Source organism: Thermobia domestica, chromosome 11, assembly GCF_964235325.1.
Source record: "Thermobia domestica chromosome 11, izTheDome1.hap1.1, whole genome shotgun sequence".
Taxonomy (NCBI): domain Eukaryota; kingdom Metazoa; phylum Arthropoda; class Insecta; order Zygentoma; family Lepismatidae; genus Thermobia; species Thermobia domestica.
Genome location: NC_137464.1, coordinates 43174555 through 43192255, shown reverse-complemented (window position 1 = coordinate 43192255; position 17701 = coordinate 43174555). Strand labels below are relative to the sequence as shown.

Here is a 17701-nt window from a genome sequence, read left to right as displayed (position 1 = left end):
AACGATTATTATGACTCTTCGCCTGGTCTGATCCACTTTCTTAGCTTGTTTGGAGCTTTGAGAGGAACCTAACTCAAAGCCTTTAGCTTGCTCAGAGCTCTAGGGTTCCTTTCCTGTCCGTTAGCTTGCTCGGAGCTCTGCTGGGACTCCTAACCTCAGTTGTCCAGCTTGCGTGGAGCTTTACAATACACGGTATGTATATACTTAGTAATTCACAAAATTTACGACTTTCAATGTCGTTTTCCTCGAAATCAAAATTTTGAATATTCGTCAGTTCGTGATTTATAGGAAATGAGATATTCCAGAGGCGTATCTAGAGTGGAGGAAGTAGGGCCTGGATCCCAGTAATGAAGGAGCGCAAAATACAATAACGTGTCGAAAGAAATAGCTGACAGATTTAACATCACTAGCTTCATGATTGGCAATGAACTGGGTGTAGTTGCTTACGCAAATTTCTGGTTCATCTTTATTTGGTTACGCTAGATTGGGTTTTGAATTTGGTGGCGGGTGGAGAAACACGAGCCAAAGAAATTATCTGATACTAAATACCAGATGTAGTGTTTCGCTAACTGCATTATAGGGTTTTCGTATCAGAATCTTCACCAAGTGAACCACTTTTCAAATTGCTAGCTGACTGACTTATATTGTGTTTGTTTTTAAGTTGATCATCAGTCACAATGTTACTCCATGTTGGACATCATCGATGTTATATCAATTTGTTAGACAATAGGCTATGGTGCACGGTCACCTAAATTTGTCTCATTAGATTTTGTGTGTAGAGATTTGCTAAGGCAGACATTTACAACCATTCTCAAATAAATGGTATGGATGGCTTCAAAGTTCGAAGTAGTCGTGCAGTATTACTTACCGCACCATTGTTTTGCGAAATGCATTCTACGCAGCTGTAAATAGGTGGCAATTGTACGAAGACATTAATGGAGCACATGTCGAAAGGAAGGTAGCTCTGCGTGACGTAGTCGCTAATTCTCCTGCTTTTAATGGAGACACACGGTCGAAAAAGTGTGAGAAGCATTTTCAGACCAGCCATCTTGAGTGAGATTTCCTCTCATTCGCTCCAGGCAAATGACTGGATGGTACTTAATATAATGCCCTGAATCTGCAATCCTTCCTTTCCCATTCCTTTCTTCCTCCCCGATTTCCCGAGTACTCTGATCACCGAGGGACGTCATCCCTATACGTGATGGGCTAATATAAGCATAGCCGCCGAAAGCCCAAAACCGTAATTCCTAATCCTAGTCCTAATTGAATAGAGCATGTGACGTCAATACGCATTGCACAAATACCCAAATAATATTTAATAGTATTGTAATTATCATCGTTCATAAAATAATTTCATTGCATTGCATCTGGATTTAGCGTCCCATTCAGCAGCGAGAATATTTGAGAAATGGACCTGCAGCTTAACATTGAATCTAAATCCAGCTTCTGCCGGAAATCGAACCCGGGTCTACCACACCAAAGGCGCGTGCGCTATTCTTTGGAGTTCTTAAATGTTTTCAAATTCTGCACAAATGTATCACTTGTTCCAACGTTTTCCTATATTAGCGGTTTTATTCTGTTAAACATTTGTTTGTCATTTTTTTCATTATTGTGAGTGCACTCTAGGTGTGAAACATTTATCTGAGACCCCCAATAGGGTGTTTATTTTTTTTAAATATTTGCAGTGGACCTATGCTACTGTTGCTGCTGTACAGTCAGCAACAAAAGTTTTTTTTTTTCGTTTAAGAATAACGATGATATGACTGGAACGTATAACGATGGTAAGACTGTATCGTACACAAAGTTACATTCTCTTTAATTTACTGAAAACTGTACTCAAATTGTTTTCCCAGTCTGACGTTATTTACGAAACTAATTTCATCAAACGGGAAGAAATTTTGCTGACTGTACCTTCAATGCCATTATATTACTTTCATATGTTGTATGGCAAAATCATTCTCATTGCAATCTAAAATGGTGCAACGAAAGTGAAACCTTTTCACTAATAACATTCTATTGAAAAGAGGTGAATTATTGATATAGCGGTTACAATGAAGGGCAAATGGAAATAGAATGCAGGCCTGTTGGAAAGCTTTACATTATCTACAGTAAACTGGCTGTTGAATGTATCTTACTTAATTAAAATTTGATAATTTGGCTCCAGTGAACAGTTTCCGCAATCGTCTATGACTATAGGGCCGTCAAGATTTATCTCATTTGATACTCCACCAAAGTACCTGGTTAATTAGTATGTAGTTTCTGCGAGAACACGTTCGAAAATGCTATTCCAATAGATTTGTGGGTGTTACTGTCGCGTAGACAACATCTAAACACAAGCAACCAATTAGAGAAGGCCATTATCGTTTGGTAATGCTCAGTTGCCAGGTATGCAAGTGGTAAAAAGTGTGGAAGGGAGTGAGCGCATTTTCGTTAAGATTTGTCAGATCTCTAGCCATTTGGAACTCTCTTTAGACAACAATAATATAAAAGCAGAATGTAGTATGTTGTTCTTCCTCTTACGTAGCATAGGGATACTCGCGTAATGGTATGGCGTGAAGAGTATCATTAAAAATGTTATGGGTTTCAAGAAAAATATGAACTTCAGTTAGTAACTAAAATTGCATTTTAAAGAAACATTGTCATGTACACAACAATACATTGCGATCAAGGCCATGTCACTGATACCGGGAGGAGGGTGAAGATCACGAGGATGGTTTAAGTTTAAAATTAGGTCTTGGTTTTGGTAAGTGTGTCAGGGGCGTGCTCACAGGGAATCCAGCGAGTCCAGATCCCCCAAAACGTAATAATTCAACATACATTTGTACATTTTCTGAATAAAATTATACTTGTTTAACCGGGAAATGATTGATGTAGCATTAAAATTTGATCTTACACTTCATCTGCACCCTTTCTCTTTTAAAAACAATCTGGTTCTATCACTTTCTCTGAAAGTATAGGTCAAGTATTTTACAATTACTTATCGTTTTTTTTTCAATTGCAGAGTAATTTCCGTTCAATAGTACATAGACGTTATAAATTGTAATTTTGGACCCCTTTCTCAAAGCTTGGATCCCTTTCAACAAAAATTTTTCAGGATGCGCGCCTGAAGTGTGTTTCAGGTGACTGCTAGACAAGTATAAAAATAAGAGCAAAGATGTAAGGTAAAAATAGACAATTACCAAAGGAAAACATAGCAATATATACTGCTATGTTAAACTGTTGCTGTTAAACTTTTGCATTGACGTTTATTACAAATACTTTTCTCAATTGCTAAATAGCTTACATCAAGGGATCTTCAAACCGTCAGACAGTGCGGACCACATTAGCAATGCCAATCAATGGTACCAACTTGAAACCTTGTAAAATCTCATCTCCAAAGGCAGAAATTCTTATTTCACTCTTAAATTTACTACTAATTACAACATTTTCAATATTTATAAAATATTGGAACTACTGTACATGTCACTTACTTTCTTCGTAAATTTCGATCTTCTAAACTCCAAATAAATATATTCCTTATACAAGTCATTTTGTTATCAGAATGTAGTTTTTCCATCACGCTTTTGCGCCATAATCTTCTACTGAATGTAGTGAAAGTGACAAATTTCATTCTCCAGTTATTTCATGGGACGTTTTAGAAATTGGCTGTTTTTGTCGTTTGGTAGTTTACTTTTCTCCGTTCATTATTTTCTTTTAAAATTACACAGTACAATTTACGTTCTTTGGTGCTTTATTTTTGATATTTACAACTTCCTGTATAAATCATTTTCACACTAACATGCACTTCTCAACAACAAAATTTGGCAATCAACACTGGTTTCACGTTTATTCAAGCGTGCTTTGACCACTTCCTGATTACGTAGAGAATTTTGTTGGAAAATAGATATATGATTTCCATATGTGCTGCCAATTTTGACAAAAATTCAGTTTATTCCTATGTGAAAAATTAATATAAGAAAATCACATAAAATAAGATTTTTCCACGGGTTGGCATCACTGATACTCCTGGACCGCTAAGCTATATAATACGGTATTAACATTTGCTCGCGAGACAATATAAAATATTCGTGATGAGATACGGAACGAGATAGGATTCTTTTAACCGAAACAGATGCATTTTCGAGACGAAGCATCAATTTCAAGACATCCTTCCTTTTGAGACGAGACAGCTTCAACTCTCGTCTCGTAGATCAGCCCTAATGGTATTAAGAACTGTAATATGCTGCCATCCTGTTTCATTTAATCAGGCTTTCCTGTTGAGTACTAATTTCCAAAAGGGGGTGGACTGACTCTGGCCCGCAGGCTATGATTTGAATACGGATTAAACAGTTAAGGATGTTTTCGATTACGAGGCTACTGGGAATTAGAAGATTTTGTACCTAGGTACAAACATTGGATGTGTATTTTTGGTGGTGTGAGTTTACAAATGCGAACGTTTTATAAAATGTGCGGAAAACTCCGTGCCTAAGCAGTTAGCGTATGCGCCTTTTGGAGTGGAAATGAAATGAAATCTTTGAGTTTTACGTCCCACGATTATGGCGGTTAGGCCAAAGGAGACGGTGATGATGAGTAATGAATGAAATGGTGGAATGAAGGAAGTGGGAGGAAACGGGAGTACCCCGAGAAAACCCACGCACACGGTGTTTGTCCACCACAAAGTTCACTTGGCGGGGGCTGGGATCGAACCCGGGACCCCAAGCACCAAAGGTGAACGCTCTACCACTGAGCCACCGCGGCCCCCCTTTTGGAGTGGAGACCAGGGTTTGATTCCCTGCGGGAGTTCACTCATGTGGTTCGGATTCCATGTTTATCAATAGGTTCCCTCTCATGTAGCCTCGCTGCTGGAAGGGACATTAACTCAAAATCAACTCAACTCAATAAAAAGTACGTTTCACCACACTAATCTTCCTACTTCGTTCTGTGGGGGCACGGTGGCTCAGTGGTACAGCGTTCACCTCCGGTGCTTGGGGTCCCTGGTTCGATCCCAGCTCGCGCCGTGTGGACTTTGTGGTGGACAAACACCGTGCTCGTGGATTTTCTAAGGGTTCTCCCGTTTCCTCCCATTTTTCCTTCCACCATTTCACTCATCTCTCATAACCACCGTCTCCTTTAGCCTAACCGGCATAATCGTAGAACGTAAAACTTAGATTTCATTTCATTTCCTACTTCGTTCTATTATGGGGCGTTTACACTTAGTCGATTTGCGTTCGATTCAGTTGAATTGACGTCACTTTCAACTTAATCGACCGTGTAAACGGGACTTCAATTTAATCGCTTGTTGATCGAAGGCGACTAATCGACTGGCAACTGAATTGAAAGACGTTCTATTTTCTTCTGCTATAACACCGCAAATTGTACCAATTACTGCTTGCTTGGACATCTTTAAAATTGCCAGTCGATTTCGAATCGACCAGAGGAGAGCGAGTCGACAAGCAGCATGCAATTTCGGTTGAAACAATTGAACACATCCATCGATCTGATTCGGCCTAGTTGCTTCGATTTAGTCGCAAATGCAACGAGTCGATTTAGCCGTGCGAAGTGTAAAGGCCCCATTACTGCTTAAATTAAATGATGCTGGAGTTACTGTTGAATTTATTTATGAACTTGTGTTAATGAAACGAAAATGACCAAATCACTAAATATATAACAACACTTGGTGTAATCGTTTCGGCAAATGTAACACAAGTGTTATGAATATATTCAGTACATTGGTCAACTTTCTTTTATTACTAGCCCTTTGGGGATCCCATGGTACAATTTGTACCATACGGGGTGTTTCATGGTACATTGCGTTATAACTCTCCTATTTGAGCTTTTTCGTCCGTTTTTTTTTCAAGTCCAGAGGCATTGCAGAAGACATTACGGATGGTTTCACACCTTCCTGTATCGAGACATAGGAGGTGATGACGTCATAAGTCTAAGATTTATATTTTCGCCCAATACTTTTGGGGGGGGGTATGTAAAGTATTTTTGGCGGGCTTATTTTTGCACGTAGAACATTGAAATTTTGCACAAACATGCAATCCACCGAGTAGTATTTATCAGATTTTTTTCAGATCTCTGCGTTAAAACAGAGGGGTCCAGGGGGGCTAAAAGTTGAAAAAAGGATATTTAGACCCAAAAAATCCCGTTTTTTCTCAGTTTCCCGCCTTAGATACATAATGGAGACACGTGAGTCATACCGCCTGAAAGGCAGTTCTATTCTGAAGAGAATGATGTGCGACACATGGCCCTAGGGTAATTAGGGAAATGTCAGGGAATTTTTTATCAAAATATACTTCTGTATAGGGGAATTTTGGACATTTTCGGTACTATTTTTGTGCTGGCTTATTTTTGCACCTAGAAGATTGAAATTGTGCTCAAACGTTCAGTCCACCGAGTAGTATTTCCCAGATTTTTTCAGATTTCTGCGTTAAAACAGGGGGGTTAAGAGGGGCTAAACGTTGAAAAAGGGAAATTTTTACCAAAATATCCCTTTCAGGGGATTTTCCCGCCTTAGATACATAATGGAGACAAGTGAATGGTACCGCCTGAAAGGCAGCTCTATTCTGAAGAGAATGATGTGTGACGCATGGCCCTAGGGTAATTTGGGATGTCTCAGGGAATGTTTAAAAATTTCCCTCTGTATACGGGCATATGGGACATTGTCGGTATATTTTTTTTGGCATGCTTACTTCTGCACCTGGAAAATTGGAATTGTGCATAAACATTCAGCCCATCGAGTAGTATTTACCGGTTTTTTCAGATCTCTGCGTTAAAACAGGAGGGTCCAGGGGGGCTAAAAGTTGAAAAAAGGATATTTAGACCCAAAGAATCCCGTTTTTCCTCATTTTCCCGCCTTAGATACATGATGGAGACACTTGTGTCATACCGCCTGAAAGGCAGTTCTATTCTGAAGAGAATGATGGGCGAAACATGACCCTAGGGTAATTAGAGATGTCTCAGGAAATTTTTTGCCTGAGATCATGATGTTTTAGGGTAATTTGGGGCATGGTGGGAATTCCTGATAAAATTTCTCCCGCCCTTGGTATTCAAGATAGAAAATTGAAATTTGGCACACACATTCAGTATACCAAGTACTATTTATCAGATTTTTTTAGATGGCTACGTTCACACAGGGTCGCTCCAAGAGGGCCCAAAGTGGGAGAAAAAATTCCCTTCGAAATTTTCCCTTTGACATCGTTTTTCCCGCTCCTGGTATATGGTATGAGCATGCAAGTGGTATCATTTGAACAGCTCCATTCTGAAGAGAATGAGGTATGAACCATGATCCTAGGATAAATAGTGACGATGCAGTAGCTGCTTGACTGAAAGTCTAAAAAATAGCCCAAAAACCCCGGATCTCTTAAGGGCTAGATGATTATTTATGAAATGCAAACAGAAACGTCCTGAATTGTTTTTGAGGGAAATTACGTATAGGATATTCTAGAGTCGTTAATGAAATATTATAGTTATCGAATATGAACAAAATCAAGCTAATCGTTTATGACAAAATGTCAGAAAAGAACTTGCCCTCCTAAAAAAAAAAAAAAAAACTCCATTTTGTCTTTTTCAAGGAAGACAGCTTACAACACATGTTAGGATTCTATAATTGATGTTGATTTATATTGTTAGTAGAGTACTGATTTATGAAATATAAACGAAATTGTTCTAGGCGTTTCGGATATATTCGAATTTTTTCACCCTCCAGTTACTCTTATTTTGAGGACAGGAAGAAAAGTTTAAAAAAGAACTCACTGGGAAAATTTAAGTTTAAAATTTGGTCCGGTATGTTAAGCGGTATGACTTCTAGTCGGGTACATATATTATTGTATCCGGACGGCCGACCTGATGAAAAGACGGACAGGCCTCCAGAAATTACTACTTTAGCATTGCCATGAAACGTGCAAATCAACAGAAATCTCAAATTCGAATTAGCTTTCACGATTACCTAAGCTTCTTTACCCGTATCGTCACTCGAAAGTGAAGGCAATAGCTGAATTTGACATTTTTTCTCTTAAAATCAATTTCAACGTAATTTACATGGTTATTTTTATAAATGTCGATCACTGTTCTCAGAAATCTTTATTTTGTTTAAATTTTAATTTTCTAGATTGACTATAGACAATGATATTAAAAGCATATTGTAGCTGAAAGCACGTAGTAATCACAAACAGAGCCTTTGGAAACAGCTGGCAGGAACTTGAGCAATTATTACTCCTCGCCAGTTTCAATTCAGTACGTTATAAATCTGAAATTCAATTAACTATGTAGTTCGTTGCAAAATAATTAATTTTTTTTATTAATTCTTACACAAAAATTGTTTTCTATTCAATCTCTGCTTTCAGTAGAAGAAATCTATTGAGTGAAAACTTTGAAACTCTGGCCTATTTTGTAATGGAGACATAAGTTTATTGCAGTGGCCCCGCGTAACGTAGTTGCAAACGCTCTTGTTTTTGGTGCCGGGTTCGGTTCCCGGTGGAGGCACCGGTTCTCGGTCAAAAAGTAGGCTTTTTCATGCTAGGCTTTTTCAGGCCAGTCATCCTGAATGAGGTTTACCTGGGTTTTCTTCATTCATACCAGACAAATGCCGGAATGGTACGTAACGTATAGGTACCAGACTGCTTTCTTCCTTCCCTTTCTCCGGATAGTGTGCTCGCTGAAGAACGTCATTCCTCAAAAAAGAAAAAAAGTGACGGGCTAACATGCCGAAAGCCCAAAAATCTAAATAAGTTTATTGGTAGAGATACTATAACAAACTCATACTGTATTTAATTTACAATTTATGGTTGACTCTATTGTTTCTAATCAGATTGTGACTGTCTGATAGTATACTCTGTATTTAACAGATATAGATCCTGATTACCTAGGTAGCGTGTGTAAGCTGAAAACAAGATTGTTCTTTCTTCTTTGTTTTCTGTAACTTAGAATTCCATCATGCAATAATAACTTTATAAATGCGAGGGGGTGTCCGATAAGTTATCTACATAGACAGGAAGGAATGGAGATAGGCTTATCTGGTCATCGCTGTTTTTCGATGTAGTACTCATGGAGGTCTATTTTCCGTCGCCACTTTGTTGACAGCTAAGAAATCCCAGAGAAAAAATTAACCTTTGTTATGTTCTGCAAACCACTGGCAAACAGCTTGTTCGGCTTCGTTATCCGACGAAAAACATTGTCCCTGCAGGTGTTTCTTCAGGTCTCGGAACAGGAAATAGTTACTAGTGTCATGTCCGTACGGCAGAGAGGTTGATTCAACACTTGAAAACCACAATCAGCAATGGCAGTCTAAACCTTCCGGGCCGTTTGAACAAAAATTCGCTACGCGGTGTAACACAAACAGTCTGCTCATGGCCATGCATTGGTCCAACTGACCTCAAATTGCACAGCGCCCCACCGTCCCTCCCTTCCTGTCTATGTAGATAACTTATTAGATGCCCCTCGTACTTTTGATAAGAATTACAAATTATTTACAGATTTGGAGATTTTATAAGATAAAGTGACCAAGGATTTATCTCCAAATTCCGAATGCTAGTCTCCGAAATGGAAAAAATAATAAATAACTACTTAGACCTTAAACTGAAAAAGATAATTTTTTAAAACCTAATATTCAACTATCATCCTGTAAAACAACAGAATTCCCTGGTCGTTAAAGTGATAAATTTCATTTGTTTTTATCAAATATTCATTGATCATCCGATCATCCTGTAAAATAACATAATCCAAGAAATGACGTTTAACTAAAGAATTTCATTTTTTAAAATGAAATATTCTTTGACCATTTTGTAAAGTAACAGAATTTAATGGACGTTTAACAGAATTTTTTGATTATATTCGTTGTTCATTCTGTAAAGTAATAGAATTCTGGGGATATTAAACTAAACAACTTTATCTGTTTTTGTCGAATATTCTTCAATCGTCCTGTGAAGTAAGAAGATTATGTAATCACTAAATCTTCAGCAACACGGAAATGTATGTATTTATCTTTTGTTCAGTTAAAATTTCTCCTCATTCCTTAGTTAAATACTGCGAATTTAAATTACATTAAACTGATTTGTGTGCAGTTATAGCTACTATCTGTATTTACTGACTCAAAACAAGCACTCCGACTTAAATGTTTGCACTGTAGGCAAACGGAATTGGAACATGATCATTCATTTCTACACAGTTTCTGGAACACTGATTGGTGAATATAAAGTTTACCTTTCAAATTGTTGCAACGATCACTGGCAGTAGACACTAGCACAGTTCTTTGTGTGCTTTTACTCAAATATTGATTACAGTTTTCTTCTACTAGTAGTAACTATTGAAACAATAGATGAAAATTGAGGAGTTAAAAATTTAAAACCTTTCGTATGTTCTAGTCAGGGCCGGATTTCCCAATAGGCCCGGGCCTATGGGCGCAAGCTCCCAGGGGACGCACGACCGAGAGAAGAAAAATTTAAAAATATCTAGAAATAAAAATAAATAGCCATAATTTAACATATTTTTTGAATTGATTTTAAAAAATCAGGCTAATAAAGCATTCTGATTTTGAAGTTCATTGGAACAAATAATTGTTGGTAAAGTTACACTATTGGCATCGTGGAGTGGTGTTTAAGCAATTAACATATAGGCCTGATATAATTTTTTAATAAAGGTTTTTTTAGGAAAGTAACTTTAACCAGACTAGGGGGCGGAAAAAATTATTGGGCCTAGGGGCGCCAAAATGCTAAATCCGGCCCTGGTTCTAGTCCCTACAGTGGCGTATTTACGATTTTGTTTCGGGATGACTTCGCTGACTTTAGTCTTGGAAATGTGAAAATTCTGCAAGATATTTCATTTACTATATTTATTAGATTTTAAATGGTCTTGTATGTCTGAACGTCCACCATGAACAATAGAAAATCCTAATTCGCACTGGTAGCATTTCACTCTATCGGCCCTTTCAGTACAACCTTTCTTCATCAATGGGAATTGGAACTTCGGCTCATCATTAAATGTGCAAGATCTTTTAGGTATTATGAACCAATTGAAACACATGTCAACTATTAGGAACACTCTATTACATATACTACAATACAACGACTTGATTATGACTACAGATGTCAACTCATAGAACTTAAGGGTCTTCACTACAGCGAAATTAAACTACCGCTAATTTTAGAGCTTTTCTGTAATATCTTCAAAACGAATACAAATATTCGAAAAGCACAAACGTAGTGAAATAGACAATACGATTTTACATGTGTTACCGTTATCACAACTCATCCATCATCTTGCGATTTGCAACTGTAGCTAGTTTTAGTATTTTTTGCGGGTTCTGTAAATAGCGGCATATCAAAAGCAGATAAGTGAATTGTGGTGAAGGTATCACACGCAAAATCGTATTGTCTAGTTCACTACGTTTCTGCTTTTCGAATATTTTTATTTGTTTTGAAGATGTTACAGAAAAACTCTAAAATTAGCGGCAGTTTAATTTCGCTGTAGTGAAGACCCTTAAGAAAGATCTCAGATCGAAGATTTAAAACGTCACTATACCACAATGAAAGAAACAGGGGAAGATGTTAAATAACTTTGCAACTAAAAACTGACCTTGTTAGGTAGTCAAACCGGGGCGTCTGGCAAGCCTATATATATATATATATATATATATATATATATATATATATATATAATCAATAGATACTAGAACCATCTAATGCAGTAACAATCGATTTTAATTGGTGGATGGATTCGTAGAGTAATGTCAATGGATCCAACTTAAACTGCGACGTTACCACATAGTGAAATTTTTAATTTGCCATAGCGGCTTAAGGAGGTCCCGGAAGGTATTTTGTTATATAGCATTTTCGCTTTATTTTGACCTGTAGAATAGCGTCCTGTTGTCCGTGGGCTCCATGCTTAGAATATCCAATACACATACATGATTCTGACTTTCTTGACTAATATTCCTTTGTAACGTTGTTCTATACAAAGAACTTTTCGTGATTGTACTATATTAGCGTGCGCGCCTTCGATGAGGATGTTCGGTTCTATTCCCAATGAAAAGTAATATGGTTTGAATCCCACGTTAAGGTGTAAGTATATGTCTGACATAGCCTCAATGCTGAAAAGGACGTTAAACTCTAGTTCAACCAAAGAGCTGTCTCACATGAATGAGTGTTGGTGGATTCACCCGTTATAACCATTTTTTATTACTCTACTGGATTTGACTATTACTGAGTAGGAGTAATTGACCTGTACTGGTTAATGATTTGTAATCTAAAAGTTCTGTACTTGAATCTGCTGATTTTTAAAAAGGATCTTAGCAGGCTAATTCTGGAATGGTTCTTTAAATACATAAACTCTAGCCAGATTCATAAAACTTCTTTTAAAATTCATTGTTGTTAAGGTTTGTTGTGTATCCTGAAATGAGGTTAGCGATTTATTTGGAGCTTTTGTTGGTAAATAAGTAAGTTTAAGCAAGTAAATTAAATCAATAATTTATTTATGAAGTTATTTCTTGTCAATGCCATATAAAGGTAACATTACCTCGTTACCTTGATGCAATTGGCAGTCAGGTACTTTTATATAGGAAAGAACGTGAATCCTTCCTGGTAGCAGATTTACTTTGTATTTTTGCTTCAAAACAATCGACGACATTTGCTGTTTCTTCATAATTTTTGTTCTGTTCCTGATGGTTGCATTATATCGGTAACATATGAAAAATTGAAATCATTAGTTTACGATTACCCATGATTATGCCCTTTAGGCTAATGGAGACGATAAAACACGTTAATAAAGATGGAAGAAATTGTGGAATGAGAAAGTGGGAGGAAACTGGAGTGCTCCAAGGAATCCTACGGACACGATGTTGTCCACCACAAGTTTACTTGGCCGTTGATCGAACCATGGAACCCACACACCAGAGATAAGCGCTCTACCGCTGAGCCAACGTAACTCGTGTCGGTAATATATGCGTCAACAAATTCTGTAATTGGAGATTTTCATCTTCAGTGAAGGCAAATTGTTTAATAGGTAAATATCAATTTCAAAATCGCACCGTATCTGGCAACCCTGCTTTAAAATGCAAACATTCCAAATTTTACAACAACATTAATTTTTTTTAACATCACCAGTTAGCGTAACCGCGAAGTGCTCTGCTTTATCCTTCTTTCGAGGTTCATGGAGCCCAAATTCTTTTTTCTCGCCACTCCTTAGTTGCATTTCAGCAAATGTCAATGAAGATTTCATGTATTTTAACCGTATATATACAAGAAACACACACTATTATGCACACAACACATAACACTTCCACTTTCTTGACGACATTTCCTCAGTTCAGGGTCCTCTCCTTTCTTCATGCAAGTCTCCTTTTGTAGTGACATTTGAGGGTCTCTTCTTCCCTTTCAAATCTGTTGTCTTTTACTTGACTGAAAGGACGAAGAGAAACACTATCTGCCAGGTGAATAAAATGGTATCGATCTCTCTCATTTTCCCATTCATTTAATACCAGTGGTAAAGTTGAGTTTCCCCATTCTTTCGTGCGAAAGCTCTCTTAGTAGTTTAAAAGAAGAAGAAATATGAAGAAAAAGAGAAGTTAATAAGTTGTGACACAATTAAAGATTCTTCATTTTTGTGTCTCTTGACATTTCTATTGATTTGTATAAGGCATTCGATACAATTAAGTAAGAAGAAGAAGAGCCAAAAGGAACAAATGTACGTAACAGCACCTTCTTATTCCACGTGGAACTGTGCAATAAAATAAATGATTCTGTTGAAAACTTCTTTCTTTCTTTCTTTAAGGAAACTTGTCCTAGCAATCCACTAAAATCATTATAGATATTTTAGTGCCTAAAGAAGCTTATTGTTGCATATTTCTTAGAACATATTACGTACTTTATGAAGGTTAAATGGTGTACGTTATTGACTTTTTGTGTCGACGTACTTTGAAATTTATCGGCTTTAACGAGAAATCAATCTTGTAAATAGTGAAAAACATTAAAATGCCTGTTTTATAGATGAAAACCAGTTGACTCATATTGATACGTCTCACTAATGTACAGCGCAAAGACAATAATGCTTTGAAAATATTTCAGCTTAATGTCCCACGATTATGCCTTTTGGGTTGAGTTGATTTTAGTTTAGCGTTCCTTTCAGCAGCGAGGCTATATGAGACGTGGACCTAGTGATTAACGTGGAATCCGAACCACATGAGCTCCCGCTGGGAATCGAACCCGGGTCTCCCACGCCAAACGCGCGTATGCTAAACGTTTTTTATGCCTTTTGGGGTAAGAGAAATCATGATTAAGTCAAGTGAATGATGATGGAAATATTGATAGAATGAAAATATGGGAGGAAAGGGGAGTACTCCGAGAAAATTCACAGGCACGATGCTGCCCATCACAAGCTTGCTTGGCCGGAGAACGAACCAGGGACTTCACGCATCAGAGGAAAGCATTCTAACACTGAGCCGCCTATTCCCGCAACACATGCAAAAAACAGATAACATTCTAGATCGCTATTTAATGCACTTGCCATAATAAACAAACAACATTTTAAAACAGCAAACTATCCTTTGAAACAGGTACCTAATACAATTAAAAAATAATGTTCGCTTTATTGCAGAGACAAAAGAACAGATTTCATATATATATATATATATATATATATATATATATATATATATATATATATATATATATATATATATATATATATATATATATATATATATAATGAAAGTGACTATGTTCGTGAGTTCATAACTCTTGAACCACCCTACCGATCTCAATCAAATTTTCAATAAAGATGAGGTTCTTGCCTGGAATGTTTTTTATCATTTCACTTTGACAGTGCAACTTAAGGGAGGGGGAGATATTTAAAAATGATCGAAAATGACTGATATTAGTGTCGATCCATTGTTGTCGAGGTCGCTGAGATGAACAGTGACACTTCCGATGCCTATTAAATCCAAATTCAGTCCCGCAACTTGGCGGAGAGGAATATATATAAATACATATACATACATACATACACACACACACATATATATATATATATATATATATATATATATATATATATATATATATATATATATATATATATATATATATATATATATGTATGTATGTATGTATGTATATGTATAAATGATCGAAAATTACCGGTATTAGTGCTGATTCGATAGTTTTCGGGGTAGCTGAGATGAACTGTGACACCTCCGATAACGTTTCATTTCAACCCTGCGAAGCGGGTAATCAAAGCTAGTAATATATATATATATATATATATATATATATATATATATATATATATATATATATATATATATATATATATATATAACTATTTAATATATAAAAATGCTTTTAGAAACCAAACAACAGATTTTGACCTTAATCATCTACTTAATACACTTAAACAAAAAGTTTTCCGAGACGAAACTGCTGCTAATACCTAAAATAAATTTGAGCTGTTGAAGATAACATGTTGCAAATAACGTGTTGAAAAACATGTTGAAAATAACATGTCTTTCGTATGGGAGAGCCAGGTTCAATTCCCGAAGGAAACTCATGTGGTTCAGATCCCATGTTAAGCTTTAAATCCACGTCTCATATTGCCTCGGTGCTGAAAGGGGCGATAAGCTCAAATCAAATTAAATCAAACTTAAATAAATTTGTTAGAAGAGAGCAAACAAGAGATTGTTCTCAAGAAGCTCGTACATTAAACAAATATTTTTTTTCTAAAACCCAAACAACATAATTGTTCCGTAATCATCTATTTAATATACACTTAACATTGAAAAGTAGTGTTTGGATTGAAAACAATAGACTACGTTTTCAGTTACGTACTTAATATACTTTGGAACGATTCAAATTTTTTTCACTTTAAATGTAAAATTGGATTTATGACTCAATTAAATTCAATAGGACAGACAACGAACACCAAGTTGTAAAAAAAAATACAAGTGTAAGATTTTGTGTGAGATATGAAACGAAACATTTCGAATTTATCGGACATCGATTTTAATATTACAAATATATATTACAACAACTTACTTGTCAGTATTAGTTTTATGCTTGCTATTCAACTTAAGTAGTCTGAAGGATAGAAGAACTGTACATTCTCTTATTATTTTAAGAAATATATTGACAAATAGAATTAATAGTTCAAAACTGTTGCAACATATCCCTTTCTATATAGGAAGATATCGAAGATAAAGAAATCAAAATATCTTTTATATACCTATGTCGAAAAGTTCAACTCGTGCACACTCACCGATTATACAAATACTGCTGAGAATCTATAACAAATGAAATGATAGGATAGATCTATTTTCAAATGGGAAAGTTAAATTTGTTAAACTTCTCTATGCAATACTGAATAATGACCATGTATGATTTATCATTGTTTGGTGACTTACTGATATATGTGTATATTATTTTCTTTATGGCTGGATTTTACATTTTTCCTCTTTCTTGTTTCCGTTATTTTCATGTTTTACATTTTTTTCTTCCTTGTAAGGCTCATGGTACCCCCAATTATGTATGTCAAGAAGGTATGTTACACGTGTATGCCTATGTACTTTCATATATATCGCCTATTTATTTCAAGAGTGACATAACTTAAAGTTCCTATCGTTTCAGAAGAAACGTTTGAAAGTTTCGAAACGCGGTGAAAACAACTTGGCGCAAGAATGACACAATTCTCTCTAGCGCCCAGTTTTGGAAGCACATCTGTGAAACTTTTTACCAGAGACGGACATCAAGATTAGCTTTCATGTTTGGCTCATAAGTCAATAAGGGCGATTTTTGAGTTATGTCACTCTTGAAATAACAGGCGATAAATAAATAAATAAATAAATATGTAATGAGTAATTTTATTATATTTATAGACAGAGGTGGATTAAGGACGGACTTCTGGGGGGGGGGGGGGAGCGATGAAAGATTCGCAGTTTTCTCTCTCTATCTCCTTGAGCTTTTTTTTTTTCAGTTTTGATGCCTATGCTTGGATCCGCCTATATAAATAAATAAATAAATATAACTATTGCATCAAAAACCACAGTAGGCTATGTTACTTAAATACATTTCATGAAATGTACTTTCTGTACAAAGCCAAGATCTTTTATATAATTAATTTAGATAAGCCATAAGAATGTGAGGTATATTAAACAATTTTATATTTTCTTTTGTGTTTTAGTTCCTCCAAGTGATCCGGTCATCTACTATGGTTCGCAGAAGCAAGATAGAACAAATTTAACCCAGGCGTATAACGAAGGGTCGAATGTCAACCTCAGATGTGAGGTAACCGGAGGTAAGTAGCTATTAGTGTTTAACCAAGCCATTCTCGAAGCTCCCGTCCCTTTTCCTGTTACCGTTTGCTTCGTAAATGTGCGTGTATCATCGTGTTACATGCAATTATGGTTTTGGTACATTAGTAATGTAGTGTTGATGATTGGATGACAAGGTACCCTCATAAATCGTTGTATTATTATCCACACTAATTGCTCCATGGTGCAATGTTTCAATTGTGGACACGCAGGATTTGTACGGAATTTCCATTTCACTAGTGCAAACTCAAATTTATGAACTATGACATTCGAATTCATATAGTTAATGGCAGATAGGTATGCTCTTTTGTTGCAGAATGCACAAATCAGATGAACGTTATCTTAATTACGTACAGTATTTCATAGGTGTATTTGTTTTAAAATACAGGTAATGTATTTCCAAAACTTGGTAATGTATCTTATTTG

At 36.2% G+C, this 17701-nt stretch overlaps 1 protein-coding gene across 2 annotated transcripts in view; it reads left to right on the top strand.

Moving 5' to 3' along the window:
• side-IV (sidestep IV transmembrane protein) overlaps positions 1 to 17701 on the top strand; it is a 980143-nt gene that overhangs the window by 775538 nt on the left and 186904 nt on the right. For both annotated transcript variants that reach the window (XM_081730407.1, XM_081730406.1), the window contains exon 4: positions 17146 to 17259. In XM_081730407.1, the coding sequence (XP_081586533.1) occupies positions 17146 to 17259 (114 nt within the window). The remainder of the gene's footprint in view (positions 1 to 17145; positions 17260 to 17701) is intronic.